Source organism: Vespa velutina, chromosome 2, assembly GCF_912470025.1.
Source record: "Vespa velutina chromosome 2, iVesVel2.1, whole genome shotgun sequence".
In the NCBI taxonomy this organism is placed as follows: domain Eukaryota; kingdom Metazoa; phylum Arthropoda; class Insecta; order Hymenoptera; family Vespidae; genus Vespa; species Vespa velutina.
Genome location: NC_062189.1, coordinates 18,979,968 through 18,994,326, shown reverse-complemented (window position 1 = coordinate 18,994,326; position 14,359 = coordinate 18,979,968). Strand labels below are relative to the sequence as shown.

The window sequence follows — 14,359 nt, the reverse complement described above, 5'->3', positions numbered from 1 at the left end:
AAAAAAACGTATTATAAGAAAATAATCTCAGTCTCCAACGTTAATTAAACGAATTTTCAGTTAGTTCTCAGCTATAGTTATGAAAATATGATTATGATCCTTTTTATTTTTTTTTTATTTTTGTTTTTTTTTTATTTTTTTTTTTTTTTTAGATAAATCATACGGAGGATAGAATTATCCTCCTTTTCTCTTCTGCGAATAATTTTATTTTAATTAATCTATTGTAAATCTATAAGTCAAGCAGTATCTTAACAAAGAGAAAAACAAAAAATACAGATGCGAAAGCGGAGCTTAGTTCAAAGTGTTATTCTGGATCGGCCGTAACAGTAGTTTCTTCTTTTTCTTTTTGCTCTTGTTCCTCTTTATCTTTAGCTTTAGCATCTGGTACCCAAAGACCACTATCGATACAACGTTTCATATGATATCTAGCTTCTTCTTCAGGCATAGCAGCTATTGTTTGTTGCAGTAATGGTATGTCCTGTGCTTCGAAACATTTTTGAAAAGACTAAAAATAAAAGAATTGATTATTATATTATCAAATATTTACTTCTTTAATATTTTTCTCTACGATACTTTCTTCATATTTCCTAATATAGAATAATTGATTTTTGTTTTTCACACCTTTGGAAGACTTTCAAAAACTTCAATTGGATCAAGACCACCGGGGCCAAGCCTCGCTTTTCTTTCCTCCTCTTCCGCTTCTCTAAGCGCATCTGCAACCTTTTCGGCAGCACGCTTACATATTCTATCCTTAAATGCTCTAAGTTCGTCGTCAAAAGAATTCTTGTATTCTACTTCTGCAATTTGTATACGACTAAAAAAGGAACTAACGCAAGCTCTAGGATCAATATCTAATTGCTTGGATAGTTCCAATATATATTGCATGCATATGCATTGATGAGCCACGTGTTCCATTAAATCGTGTTTCTGTAATTAAATAAAAATATCATTATAAGACGACATTCAATTATCATAGAATTACATAATAACTGACTTACCTCTTCCATTTCTAGATTAATGCACCAAATAACTAAATAATTTGCTGTATTCTCGCAAACTATCTGTGGATTATCCAAAAGAAATTTCTTACTATCGTCGTATCTTCTAAGCATACCAAATTCTTTTAACTTTTTCTCATTATCCTTTACAAATTGTTTCATTCTTTTCTCCTTCTCTTCATCTGAGAAACTTGAATCATCATCGTTCCTTGCTGGTTTTGTATTTATTACAGTTTTTGTAAATCCATCTTGACCGATTGTATCCACATTCCATGGTGTCATCTTTTCCTTTTTATTCATTTCATCTTCTCTTGCTTTAATTTGTTTCTCTTCTTCTTCGAGGTCTTGCAAAACTTTTTTTAATGCAGTTAAATCGGCAGAATCCTTTTGCTCGTTTTCTAACCTTGCAAGCCTTTCTTTTGTATCCTTAAGTTTTTGCTTGTGTCTAAGGAAAAGAAGAGAGAAAAAAAAAAAAAAGGAAAAAAAATAAGGTATACACATTTAGATACTATTAACGCTAAAAATATTAATACGACATTAATAATATCATTTATATACTTAATAATATAAAATGTATATTTTCATTTACATACTCTGCCTTTTTCTTTTCATGTTCCTCGTGTTCACGTTTTCTTTCTTCCATTCGTTCCAATCTCGCTTGATGACGCCATCTAAACAAGGATGGTGTATCAATGTTAGGATGAGTATCATCTTCGTCGTCTGAAATCTAAATATTATATGTTTTTATATTAATACAAAAAATTTTATAGAGATAATTGCTTAAAAAACGTTGAGTCAATCATACAAGATAGAACATAATATATAGATTTAAATAATATCTCTAACAGATCGTTGTGATATTATTGAAATATTTGTGACTTGATAATAACAATAAACAAGAATAAGAAGATCAAAATATAAGTGTATGTATATATATAAAAGAATAAAGCAGACTGACATAAAAAAAAAAAAAGAAAGAAAGAAAGAAAGAAAGAAAAGGCAAGAAAAAAATTATAAATTATCTACGAACGATACGGGGGAAAAAAAAAGAGAAAAGGGGACAAAATATTAACATTCAATATCAATGTGAAGAAAATCCAATGGCAATATTTTGTAAGAAAAATTGTTATCATTCTAGAATATTCTACAAGCATTTAGGACTAAAGATTAATATCCTTACTTCGATATCCTTCCACTTGCTGTAATCGACCATTATTTGAGTATGGTATGTTTACACCCACGCTTTTTAAAGTTGTTTTTAAATCGATCGTAAAAATTAAACTTCTGTTTAAACAAACAGTCGATCTTGTTCGGATTCGCCGAAGTTGGTTGTCAACTACTGCAACGATGTGAACACCGAGCTAAGTTCTTGCGATATGAACATTCGATATACGATAACTCGAACCAATCATAAACGACGCATAAAGTATTATTAATACAAAACAATTATTATTATATAATTAATGTTTTATATACAAAATAAAATGCTTTTTATATCTTTCCATTTTTTATAAATAATTTTCACTTTAAACGAAAAAAAATTTTGCCTCGAGCTTCGATCCCTTTTATTATAATATATTTCTCGCTCATAAATAAAAAAGATTTACGTGTTGGATCTTTTTATACATGATATTGTGTATGCGCGAGTGTATGAGTGAAAATTATTATAAGAAATTTCAATGATTAGCTCTTTGCTAATTAAATTTTATCAATCTTGTTAATTAAAATTTAAATCATAATAGTATATTTAGTGTTAAAGGAAGAGCTTTCTTTCAAAGCGTCAATTGCTTTAAGAATACATGACGAATAAAAATTTGATATAAAATAAGTATGTATCTATCTAAGTGTGTGTTTATACATATATATATATATACACATATTATATATATATATATATGTATGTATGTATGTAAATACGACTTTTTCATATATATGTGTGACATTTACGATATAACAGAATAGTAAACATGTGTAATAGCATAGCATAAGTAGTTAAGAAGCCGGTCAAGTAAATAATTCTGTAATAAATTTTTTTTATATTTAGTGAATATGATAGGAATGAGAATGAACGCATTTAATGATACTGGACTCGGAGAACCCGAACAAGATGCAAATAGTGCACTTATTGAATTAGACAAAGGTTTGTACGTAGAAATTTCTAACCTCAAAAAATTATCATGATAGTTTGATCTCATTTATATAAACAACAGTTTTGAATTAAATTTCCATTTGCACTATGAGAAAATTAAGTAATTAACCATGTTTCTTATTTTTCTTTTTTTTTTTTTTTTTTCAGGTTTACGATCAAACAAAATAGGCGAACAATGCGAAGCAATAGTTCGTTTTCCTCGATTATTTGAAAAATATCCATTCCCGATATTGATAAATTCATCTTTGCTCAAACTAGCAGAAGTATTTCGCATGGGTAGTAATTTTTTAAGAGTATGGGTACTTAGAGTATGTCAACAAAGTGAAAAACATTTGGATAAAATATTAAACGTGGATGAATTTGTCAGACGTATCTACAGTGTAATACATTCGAATGATCCTGTTGCTAGAGCTCTAACCTTACGTACCTTAGGTAGTGTTGCAGGTATAATACCTGAAAGGCAACAGGTAATATTTCTCATATAATCTTTTTTTTCTATAGAATTCTATAGAATTTTATATAGTTTTCTTATATAGAATTTCATTTCATTATTGTAATATTTATTCGAAGGTTCATCATAGTATAAGGAGATCTTTGGATTCACATGATTCGGTCGAAGTAGAAGCTGCTATATATGCCGCTCAAATGTTTGCAGCACAATCGAAATTATTTGCTGTATCTATGTGTAGCAAAATCTCTGATATGATAAGAGGTCAAGCAACGCCAGCCTCTATGAAATTACAACTTATACCTATTCTGCAATATATGCACCATGACACATTTACCGCATCAATGGTATTACAAAATATTCAAAAATTTATTAGTGACACTAAACGTAATGTATTCATTGAAATTTATATTTATTAAAGGTAAATGAATTGTGTATGGAACTTCTTGCTAGTTATCCAGCGATTGAATTTGTAAGAGTAACATTGAGCGCATTAAGCACATTAGCTTCTGCCACGTTAATAGATATTCCAGAACAAGTTGTATTGCTCTTACGATATCTTCAAGACGATCCTCGGTTATCTATTAAACGTCATGCTTTACATTTACTCCATACACTTGCAAGACGTGGCGCACATTTGTGGCCACAAGGTGCTCTCAATAATTTGATTGGTACGTTTTTTCAATGTTTTTCTTATTAACATATATTATTGTTTTTTTTTTTTTCTTCTTATTTAATTTTACAATACATTCATATATATTTAGAAAGTACTACAAAATTATTACAAGATGGTACTGGAAATACAGATCTATTGATTCGCACGTTAGATGTAATAGAGGTAAAAAGTACCTTTCTTTTATATAATCGTTATTATATTTTTGTATGTACAAATAATAAATACGATAATGTTTAAATATAGGTACTGAGTCAAAGCGCTATTACTTGCGACGCTAATATGGACGAAGGGAGCCCTCTTTTATCTCTTTGCGTAAATGCTTGTTATTCTCCAGATCCTTTTGTTGCTGTCAAAGCTGTAACTATACTCGCAAGAGTCGTATGTTATTGGTAAGAAGAGAAAAATTATTTGAATGTTAAGTTAAATTACATAGTGCAATAAAATTATTCTAAAATTTTCTTAATTGACAGCTACGAAGAGGGATTACCTACGTATGCCACTCAGGATCTTGTATCTTGTTTGGAATCATTGATTATATTATTAGCTTTAGATGACAAGCATTTGCATCAACTAAAAGCTTGTTTACGTTCAACGGTAAAATTATGCCATGCACAGCCGAATCATTGTTCTGTTTTTGTCGATGCTATTGGATCTACGCTTATTAGCACTAGTGCGGAAAATGGGCAAAGTGAAAAACAAGCTGTTGCATTATGCGAAGCTTTGGGAGCAATTGGAAGTTTAGGAGAAAATATATTACTCCCACTTTTGCCAGATGTATTAATAAAACTAAAACAAACTTCGCACATGCATACTAAGGTTTGTAAATTTTTCTTGTTGATAATCATTAAACTAATTGATATCTCATTCTATTAACTTGTTATTATAGGTAATGTTATGCACATTACTTTTCCAAATGATAGCGGGTGGATACGAGTGGAATACCGAATGTTTAAAAGCTATAGAAGAAACGACAAAAAGTGTGGACGGTTGGGCTAAATATCGAATTGCAAGAGGTGCTGCTAGATACGGTCATCATGCAGTTGCAACGCAAATATTTAAGAGTTTAAAGGAAGCCGTTGCATCCGAACAACTTCACTTTTGGTTATCAGGATTGGAATTGGTTACCAAGGCAGAAAGCTTTCTCATGTAAGTAATATTTAACCCTTTCGCTACGGCAGTGTGTTCCGTCGAAATGACACCGTTGATCGGATCACCGTGCCGCCACGGAGTAGCGCCACTGAACGGAGCATCGATGCACATCGATGTGCAGTATGTCTAAAAACAAGAATATAGCAAGCGGTATCACGCTGACGCCGTCTATAGCCGGGGCTCGTACATACGATCTCGTCGTATGCGAATCCCGTCTGTAGTTGACGCTCGTAACGAAAGGGTTAATAATGGGATATATTTAATTTATAATAAACTATGTTTCTTTTTTTCATCTATATATTGAAATTACGAAGGGACAACGTCGACACAATTGATACTTCGAAAAAAGTGGATATAGTTGAAAAATTAAACGCGGCAATTGCGCACTATGCAAGTGCTTGCGCATCATTAAAAGCTGCTAGTACACCATTACGTAGTCTACAATTTGCCAGTGAATATGCAAAATTACGTTGCGAATTTTTACAAGCTGTGGTACAACTTTTACATTCCTGCAGGTAAGTTAAACTTTTTAATTAATCATGATCGTTCAGTAATAATTACGTTTGTATCTAATAAACTGATATATATATATATATATATATATATATTTTTTTTTGTTTTCTTTCAGATCGTTATGTACTGCCCCACCGCCTGCTATCGCGTGCACGGTAGTTCTTGCGACAAAAGATGATCTTCAGCGATATGGACGTGTAACGCAACAGGTATAAAAAGAAACAACTTAAACAAAATAATAGATAAAATGTATGATTCAAAAACGTTATATCTGATAGATGAATTTAATCATTGTGATTTAAATATCGTACAGCTAAGAAAATCCGTTCAAGAATTAAAAATGTGTGCTGAAAATTATCAGAAATTATATCAATCTGCTTTCGATGCAGATCCTGGTTCCTTGGCGAATATCAGAGCGTATCCTTTCAATATGAATATATTAGCAGAAATAATAATAAATAATCCATATAATAATATAATTAATCAATATAATTGTAATAATAATCTATTGAAAATATTTACTTTAAAATTCTTGTATAGTTTACAAGAAATGTGCTGTTTAATGGGAAACAGCGTGGAACGAGTTTGCGGAGGTTCTACTATATGTATGTATCAACAGAACGAAGTAAATTTTGATTTTGGAGGAACGGTAGAAATGCGTCAGTTAGCTCGTTATTGTACGGAATTACGTCGCCTCGCACCACCATGGGTTGGTGAAGGGAAAGCAAGTGGTATCAGTCACGTAAGAATCGGATGTATAATTTCACAAGTTATGTTGTTTGGTGCTGGTAACATGAGGCTACCCATTCCACGTTACTTTTTCCAAGCTTTACAAGCTACGAGCGTTAAACTCTCGGTATCACCGCAACCTCGAGTACTCGGTGAACCAGTTTCTGTACCTCAGGGCAGTCAATTAGCATTAAAGGTCGAAGGTGTATTGAGGCACGGTCGACGTGCATCATTGTATCGTTCAGTATCAGCTGTTTGCATATCTATATCTACTACACCCCCCTCCAAGATTAATTCGGATCAAAAGGTAAAAAGAGAAAAAAATTATATAAAAGAATTACTCTTGTTATATAAAGTTTTTATGTGCAGGATACAAACATGAACGAGTTGCATCAAACGGTGACACCCCATCGGGATTTCTTCGCTTGCGAATTTTTACTTTCCCTTGGAAGCGTTGCAACCTCGACTGCGGGATGTGCGAGTACATCGACTAATTCCGGCAATTCGGCCTCCGGTGGTGGTGGTCAATATCAAGTAACTGCAAGTGCAAGTATACTCGACAAAGATGGTAACGTTTGGAAATGCGGACCACGTTCTACCCTTCAAGTGCGAGTACACGAAGAACCTATGAAGAGAAAATTACCTTAATGATATTTTTAATCATTATGAATTACAAAGTAAATTATATAATATTTACAATTTTACTCTTTACATACCTATCCAAGTGTCATTGATAATCCTATTATTTTGTCCGAATGATTTTTTCTTTATTCTTTTTTTTATTCTTCTTTTGTTATTTTGAAAAGAATAAAAATTCGCATGCGCGCATTAGAGCCGCGCGAAAAGCAAAAGATATGTTGTATTTTAATGCCTCGCGTGGTATTCATTGTGCGGCGAGAGAGTAGACAAGTAGTCAGAGTCGGCGTGCAAGTAGAAGAGCATCGAGGGAGGACCATAAAAGGGAGATCGCGAGGGTGCTCGGCGCACAGTCGCGCTTCGTCTGCCCGCCTGAACGTTGCGTGTGCAATCTTCGAGAAATTGTTGAACGATCGCTCAATTATTCGCCGAAAGGAGAGAAGCAACAATTATGTATTCCAAGATAATCGCTCCAAGATAATTGCCTCGTCGATTGTATTATTGAACTTCGTCACGCGTTCGCGTGCGGTGAGTAAAAAACTTTTGCAAATGATTTTTTTAAATGTCATTGTCATTTAAATTTTATTTTGATATCACACACACACACTCGGTTCACACTCGTAATTTATTTCCCGCGAAATTTTATCCATATAATATACAAATATTATAAGCGATATTTTCATTTAATTTGCACGCAAGCTATAGATTTTTTCTTTCTTTTTTTTCCTTTTTTTTTTTTTTAAATCGCAACATCTTTTTTTAAAAAATAATAAATTTCTATCGTCATAATAAAAGAAAATTTGTAATAGAATTCTAATAACATATAAATTAATGACCAATGCAAATTTAAATGGTGAAAATCACATTGGTTTTATATTCGATACTTGATTAGTTATGAGCAACGATTACTTCTAATTCCAGTTTACAATTAGTTTTGCATGTATTATTAGAAAAGCCCTTATATTTCTTAGAAAGATACGAAGAAGACTCACGGGGCTTTAATGTACAATGACTGTACCGAGACTACTACTATGGCACTAAGCGTTGCGGTTTAAGCTGTTCTACAATATATGCAATGCGATTCGAACTGCTCTTCCAAAGAGTAGTTGTGCCAAATGGTTCACGAACTAATGCTCAAAATTCGAGTAGTTCGATGTTAGAGCGATGTTTTAGCACACGTGTGTACGCGCGCGAAAAAAAAAAAATATCAAAGGAAATTTTCCTCTTTCAATATTCTTTTTTTTTTCTTTCTCTCTTCCAACAAAGATTACAAGTTTTTCAATGGAAAATTTTTCAGGAATTTGAAAAGATGTTGAAATAAGTTTCCTCTTCTCCTCCCAACTCCTATCTCTCTTTCTCTCCATATAAGAAATCTCTTTTATTCCACTAAAATTCATTTCGTTAGCCCATCACCTTTATTCGATTTGATAAAATTGAAAGGGAATAACACAAAGTAAGATTCGGTTTCTCTAAGATTCTCATGCATAGAAAATCATATCGGCTTCGTATATACGCACAATTGCAGATATATTATTTCTTTCTACTCGATCGAATCGCTGAGAGGGCTTGAAGGAAAAGCACCCTTACGCTATACATTTACAATTCCTATGTAATGTGATGATACTCACTAAAGTGGATTCTTTAGAATGACAAAAGCGAGTCAACAATTTTATTCTATTAATTACTTTACATATTTTTTATTTAAATATTTATACACGCACACACACACGCATATATATATATATATATATATATATATATATATATATATATATAAGAGAATAATAATAAAAAAAAAAGGATTTACAGTTCTTGGTTGTATGATTGATATTCGAAGGACGGATAAAATCTCTGGGTTTTTTAGAAAATTCAATCGATTAATCTTTCCCTGAGTTTTGTTCACGGAAACATTCGATTTTGCAGTCATGCGTTATTTGCACTTTTCGTTCTTCGTTCGTCACACGTTATTGCTCATCTATCAAAACTTTTATTCGCATTGTCGTTTAAACGATATTGAAAATATTACTTTCAAACGAGACAATATAAAGTTCATTCAAATTAAATCAGATTTTCTTTTTTTCTTCCCCATTTTACTTTCATAATAATACAACAGAACTGTGATAAAATGAAAATGTATTCATCATTTTCTTTTCTTCATTTTTCTTTCTTTCTGTCCTGGATAAGAAATAAACCAAATTTTTCATCGAAATATCGAAATTGACATTTTATCATCAGGAATTGCTTTCACGTTCGCGCATGATCACCCATGAAAGTTCGAATTAAGCGCGGCTAATACGTTGGCACGTCTCTCGAAGGGGTGTGCGAGTAAACGGGTTGGTGAGTTCAGAGGGTGAAGGAGAGAGATAGATAGATAGATATAGATAGATAGATAGAGAGAGAAGGAGAGAGAGAGAAAGAGGGAATGTGTTTGCTCGAAGCGACGAAAGTGAACGGCAGAAATAATGGACGACGGGTTCGAGAGTAGAGTGGCTTTGCGCTCCGTACAGGCATTTGTTTGAAAGCGACGGCAACGTACACTGGTAATAAACATGCCGAGCTAGCGGATTGACTGATGATACCATCCACACCGTCGGATGTTATTGGTTGTTCACGGCCAACCGTTGAGCAGTTAGTATCGAGACGATGTGAGATATATGTATATGTATATGTATATGTATATGTATATATATATATATATACAATATATCAACGTCGAGCGAATGATGATCGTTCGACCGTTTCCTTTCTCTTTGTCTAGCTTTAAATCTTGAAATTTTGTTTCATTGTGACAGAAAGAAGATTTCAGGAATATAATTGGTTATCTTTTCTAAAATGAACTCTTAATACCTTTGTTAAGATACAATAGTATGATCCTATTATAGTTACGATTTTCAATAGACATTTTGCAAAGGATTATGGATCAACACAAAGGGTTCACTCTAATTTTCATATAAATTTTCTAAGATAAATTTTTCATTTAAACACTTTCTACGTACTCTTTGCGAAAATTTTAAAATAGAAAGAGATCGCCAGAAATAGATAGGTACGTAGATAGATAGATAGATAGATACATACAGGAGGGAGGGAGAGAGAGAGAGAGAGAGAAAGTAAAGTGTGATGAAGAAGTAGATTTCGAGGAAACGCGACGCGGAACGATTCCCTCGGGCGCGATCGTCATTATCATAATTTTTTCTCAATGTCGCCTAACGAACGCGACACCGAATGCGTAGAAGATGCGCTATGCGTGCCAAGAGAGACAAGAGCGTAGAGTAAAATAGTCGTGAGCGAGTAGACGGGTGTTGGGGTAGAGTCGAGGTGGGTGGGTATAGGTAGGGTATCTGTAGAGGGTGGGATTTGGAACCGAGAGGTGGCTTCCGTACTGTATCTCTATGTGTATGTGTATGTGTGTGTGCGCGCACCTCAGCCCGCGGGGTGCAACTTAATGAGCTTCCTGTGTTGGTTCCGCTTTTAGCGCGTAACTTGGCGTCCCTCTTGCACTCCCTTCTGCTTCCAACCCTATTCCTCTTTCCCTTTCTCGCTCTCTCTCTCTCTCTCTCTCTCTCTCTCTCTCTCTCTCTCTCTTTCTCCATGCGATCTTCCGTAGAAAGACTCTTTCCTCCTTCTGTAACTCGGCAACGATCTGCCAAGCAACGGCAACGATTTGTGCACGCATTTCGCGAACGAACGCTTGAAAACGATCCTTCTGTATGGGCTCTGAAAGACTTGTCAAAGCTAAACCAGAAATTAGTCTATATGCGTCATTCTGACGTCGTCAAAGTTCTTCTCTTTCGTATTCGACCTATGCTCAAGGTATATGAACGGAGCTATGTATGTATGTTCGCTGTCGCGAACTGCAACAGTTGTATCGGAAGAGCTACCCCACAATACATTTTCTATCGTAATAAGTTATGGGAATACGTTCGTGAAGCACCATCACGAGATATAGAGTTTAATAGTGAATTTTTACGAGAATTTAAGAAAGATGAGAAAATCTAAGAGGATCATCTATCTTGATAAACTCGTTCAAATCGAAGAAGGAAAAGATAAACGAAAGAAACGGAGAAATGCGTACTTTCGAGAAAGAAAGTGAGAAGAAAACGATGCGAAAAGAAAAGGCGAACGAAGAGCTTTTAGGATTTTCAGGGAAGAAAAGATGAGAGAAAGGCCGCGCTCATTAAACTTTATTAATCACACCGGAGTGTTCTTCTTGGCAAGGAGGGGGGTTGAGGGTGAGGGTTACGGTGCCTTTTTATTTCGCTTCTAATTCCACGAGAGCGAGTCTCCCGTCGATGCGAGTCTCCTGTACACGACGACGACGACGACGACGACGACGACGACGACGACGACTACGACTACGACGATGCTCCTCTGGCATGATTTCATCGGCTCGTATTTCCGTCGGATCGTGTGACACATACACACACAACAAACAGGTATACGTTGAAACATACAGATGAACGACGCACTCGCGCACACAATACGATCGCATACTTCACGTCCTGAATCCCTCGACACTGCTCTTTTCACCGAGTGGCGAAACGAGGATTTTGCGGTTTTGTAGAAGTGCTGCTGCTCCCTGAAAATGTGCTAAGTTATCGCCGTTTAAGCCTCTTTACGAATCCTATCCCTCTTTTTTTTCCCTTCTCTTTCTTCCTCATCTTCGTCATCATCCGCTTTATCTATCTTTTATCACCTCGATACTACTCGCTCTCTCCTTCCTTCCTGCTCTCTTTTGTTTTCCCATCTTTCATCCACGATCTACTACCTACCTTTCTCTCTCTCTCTTTCTCATACCACTCCTCAACGTTTAACCATTGACCCGATTACTTCTTCTTCGACATCAGATTCCTAATCATTGTATACAGACATCATACTCTTCTCCCGAAGGATTAACTGTTACTGCCAAGGATACTTGTTCCCGATCGTTTCGATAACGCGCATCCTTAGTTAGAACACACCATTCCTACAACCGTTACTCCATTTCGTGGTAAGCTAATTGGATTATACGATTGCTAAATTGACGCACGACTCCGTATACTTCGGTATATTGGAATACCATTGACAACATTCTATCTATCTCTCTCTCCCCCTCTCTCCTTCTCTCATTAAATAATTTTTTTTCTTCGTATTCGTTAAGAAGTCGCTACATAAAAATTTCGTTTTCACGTTTACATCACGAAATCGTTCGAGGAGTTAACCCTACCCCACCCCCACCCCCATCCACGTAAGAGTACATATATACATCAATCGTTATTTGAAACTCTTTTATCCTTCCTCCTTCCTTCCTACCCCGCCTCCCATTCTTTTCCCCGCGATAAATTTCGGAAAACTCAATATTTGATTTGATAGCGGATTTATGGAGATTCTTCAAAGTCAAATATTTACTCGCACGAATATCTGGACGTTCGATGCCTGAACGAAAAAAAGAAAAAAAAAAAAGCACAGGAATATGTATTTATATAATGATCGAGGCGAAAAGAAAAAATAAAAAATAATAAGAATAATGAAAAAAGAAAGAGAAAAGGAAAGATAAAAACTCGGATGAAAGCTGTTTATTCTAAATGATACTCTCTTCTATAAACCCTCTTGTCGTTCGATAAAGGACCTTCGAAATCATCAAAATTTCTCATCGTTCCTACTAACGATTTATGGAATTTATGAATTTTATAACGAAGCTCCTTTAACCTTAAAACGCACTTGATGATTTTCAGTATTTATGAAATACGAAAGGAATGTAATAGAGATGTCGCGAATAATGGAACGAATGAACGAACGAACTAACGAAGGAACTAACATAAGAGAGGATACTGCTATTGCTGCTACTACTACTACTACTACTAATACTAATACTGCTACTATTACTAGCCAAAGAGTAACCTCGATCGTTCCCGTTTTGAACGTTGTGCCAACTTTACAGACAGTTTCAACCACAATCCTTAAGTTTCATCGTAGCTCGGACGAGCCGAGAAGCGAACCCTAACTGTAGGTCGTTACTTCTGTCAGAATACGTCCATCGGTCATCGGCATTCTATCGCTATTTTGAATCCATTTTCCTGTGCTTCTTCGTCATGCTCGTGGTTTAAGAGACATATAGAAATGGATGATACTTGCCCGAGGTTTGACGCCGAACTTCAAGGAGTTTGAGTTCGTCAAACTTTACTTCCCGGAGGATTTCAAGCGTAAAGAGAACGAGCGAGAGAAAGAGAGAGAAAGAGAGAGGCCGTGGGATGAGTCTCTTTTCAATTAATTTCAATCCACCTGAAAACACAATCAGACATCAAAGACTTGATTTTCCCCGTTACCGGTATAATCATATAAATGATTTAAAAAAAAAAGAAAAGAATGGAAAGAAAGAAAAAAAAATTATATATATATATATATATATATACACATCAAAAGTATTAATGGACTTTAACTTGTTGTCTAGTGTAATCTCACGCGTTGGACAGACACAACTACATCGAGAAAGAATTTAGAAAAGATCTATTCAAAGTATTTCCATTACGAATTAGTCTCGAAAGCTTCTCTCGGGTGCTTTCTCCACACAGAACTCGACTGAAAGTGACTTCTACAGAAGTTACGATGTTCTCGACATTCATTTCTCGTTTCTACTTTGAATTCTCGGTCGAATTTTTTCTTTTTCTTCTTTTTTTTTTTTCCCCCCTAATTTCTCGACGTTACGAGACGATTAAAAAAGTCATGTAAAACGTTATGTTTCCACACTTTGGTGACATAAGTAATTGAGTTTCGATTCAAAAGTTTAAGAGAGAGAGTGAGAGAGCACACGATAAGATGAATTTTATCGAAACTTTGGAAAGTCGTTACTTTTATCGGTTGCTGACTTTCGGCTCATCGATAGTCAATCGCTATTTCGCCGCACTCTCTGCTACGTTAACGAGAGGCGCATAGACCCTCAACGTAATACGAGATAGAGATAGAGATAGAGATAGAGATAGAGAAAGAGAGAGAGAGAGAGAGAGAGAGAGAGAGAGAGAGAGAGAGAGAGAGAGAGAGAGAGAGAGAGAGAGAGGGTTGGAAAACGGAAGGGCGATAAGAACGAA

The 14,359-nt window shown here is 34.9% G+C and overlaps 3 protein-coding genes across 16 annotated transcripts in view; 2 read left to right on the top strand and 1 right to left on the bottom strand.

Moving 5' to 3' along the window:
- Window positions 1-96: 96 nt before the first annotated feature.
- Window positions 97-2,377, bottom strand: LOC124946662 (hsp90 co-chaperone Cdc37). Of its 2 annotated transcripts, none has more exons than XM_047487682.1 (5): window positions 2,179-2,377; window positions 1,592-1,725; window positions 999-1,443; window positions 622-927; window positions 97-505 (listed from the first exon to the last, which is right to left on the bottom strand). In XM_047487682.1, the coding sequence occupies exons 1-5, from the start codon at window positions 2,209-2,211 to the stop codon at window positions 305-307; spliced, it is 1,119 nt and encodes a 372-aa protein (XP_047343638.1). In that variant the 5' UTR covers window positions 2,212-2,377; the 3' UTR covers window positions 97-304. The 2 variants fall into 2 exon arrangements, with proteins under 2 accessions (XP_047343638.1, XP_047343639.1); XM_047487683.1 differs by having other exon boundaries at window positions 1,592-1,669; window positions 2,179-2,371.
- Window positions 2,378-2,575: 198 nt separating this feature from the next.
- Window positions 2,576-7,322, top strand: LOC124946650 (integrator complex subunit 7). 4 transcript variants are annotated; one of them, XM_047487646.1, is made up of 14 exons: window positions 2,577-2,826; window positions 3,043-3,138; window positions 3,295-3,614; window positions 3,718-3,942; window positions 4,017-4,266; window positions 4,360-4,433; window positions 4,515-4,660; window positions 4,742-5,087; window positions 5,158-5,417; window positions 5,735-5,935; window positions 6,049-6,142; window positions 6,247-6,350; window positions 6,474-6,969; window positions 7,032-7,322. In XM_047487646.1, coding segments are annotated over exons 1-14 (2,892 nt in total). In that variant the 5' UTR covers window positions 2,577-2,825; the 3' UTR covers window positions 7,311-7,322. The 4 variants fall into 4 exon arrangements, with proteins under 4 accessions (XP_047343599.1, XP_047343602.1, XP_047343600.1 ...); XM_047487643.1 differs by having other exon boundaries at window positions 2,576-2,826; window positions 6,247-6,969; XM_047487644.1 differs by lacking the exon at window positions 2,577-2,826 and having other exon boundaries at window positions 2,941-3,138; window positions 6,247-6,969.
- Window positions 7,323-7,481: 159 nt separating this feature from the next.
- Window positions 7,482-14,359, top strand: part of LOC124946654 (lachesin-like) — a 21,567-nt gene continuing 14,689 nt past the window's right edge. For 5 of the 10 annotated variants that reach the window (XM_047487666.1, XM_047487664.1, XM_047487656.1 and 2 more), the window contains exon 1: window positions 7,482-7,826. In XM_047487666.1, the coding sequence (XP_047343622.1) occupies window positions 7,482-7,826 (345 nt within the window). The remainder of the gene's footprint in view (window positions 7,827-14,359) is intronic. The other 5 variants (XM_047487665.1, XM_047487661.1, XM_047487663.1 and 2 more) reach the window with 2 other exon arrangements.

Bases quoted from the DNA above. Each gene is read 5' to 3' on its own strand.
- LOC124946662 (XM_047487682.1), bottom strand. From the start codon at position 2,211: ATGGTCGATTACAGCAAGTGGAAGGATATCGAA. The intron at 1,444-1,591 runs GTATGTAAATGA...TCTTTTCCTTAG, and splicing joins CATGAAAAGAAAAAGGCAGA to ACACAAGCAAAAACTTAAGG. The intron at 506-621 runs GTGTGAAAAACA...TTTTATTTTTAG, and splicing joins TTTTTGAAAGTCTTCCAAAG to TCTTTTCAAAAATGTTTCGA.
- LOC124946650 (XM_047487643.1), top strand. The intron at 3,139-3,294 runs GTTTGTACGTAG...TTTTTTTTTCAG, and splicing joins ACTTATTGAATTAGACAAAG to GTTTACGATCAAACAAAATA. The intron at 5,088-5,157 runs GTTTGTAAATTT...TTGTTATTATAG, and splicing joins CTTCGCACATGCATACTAAG to GTAATGTTATGCACATTACT.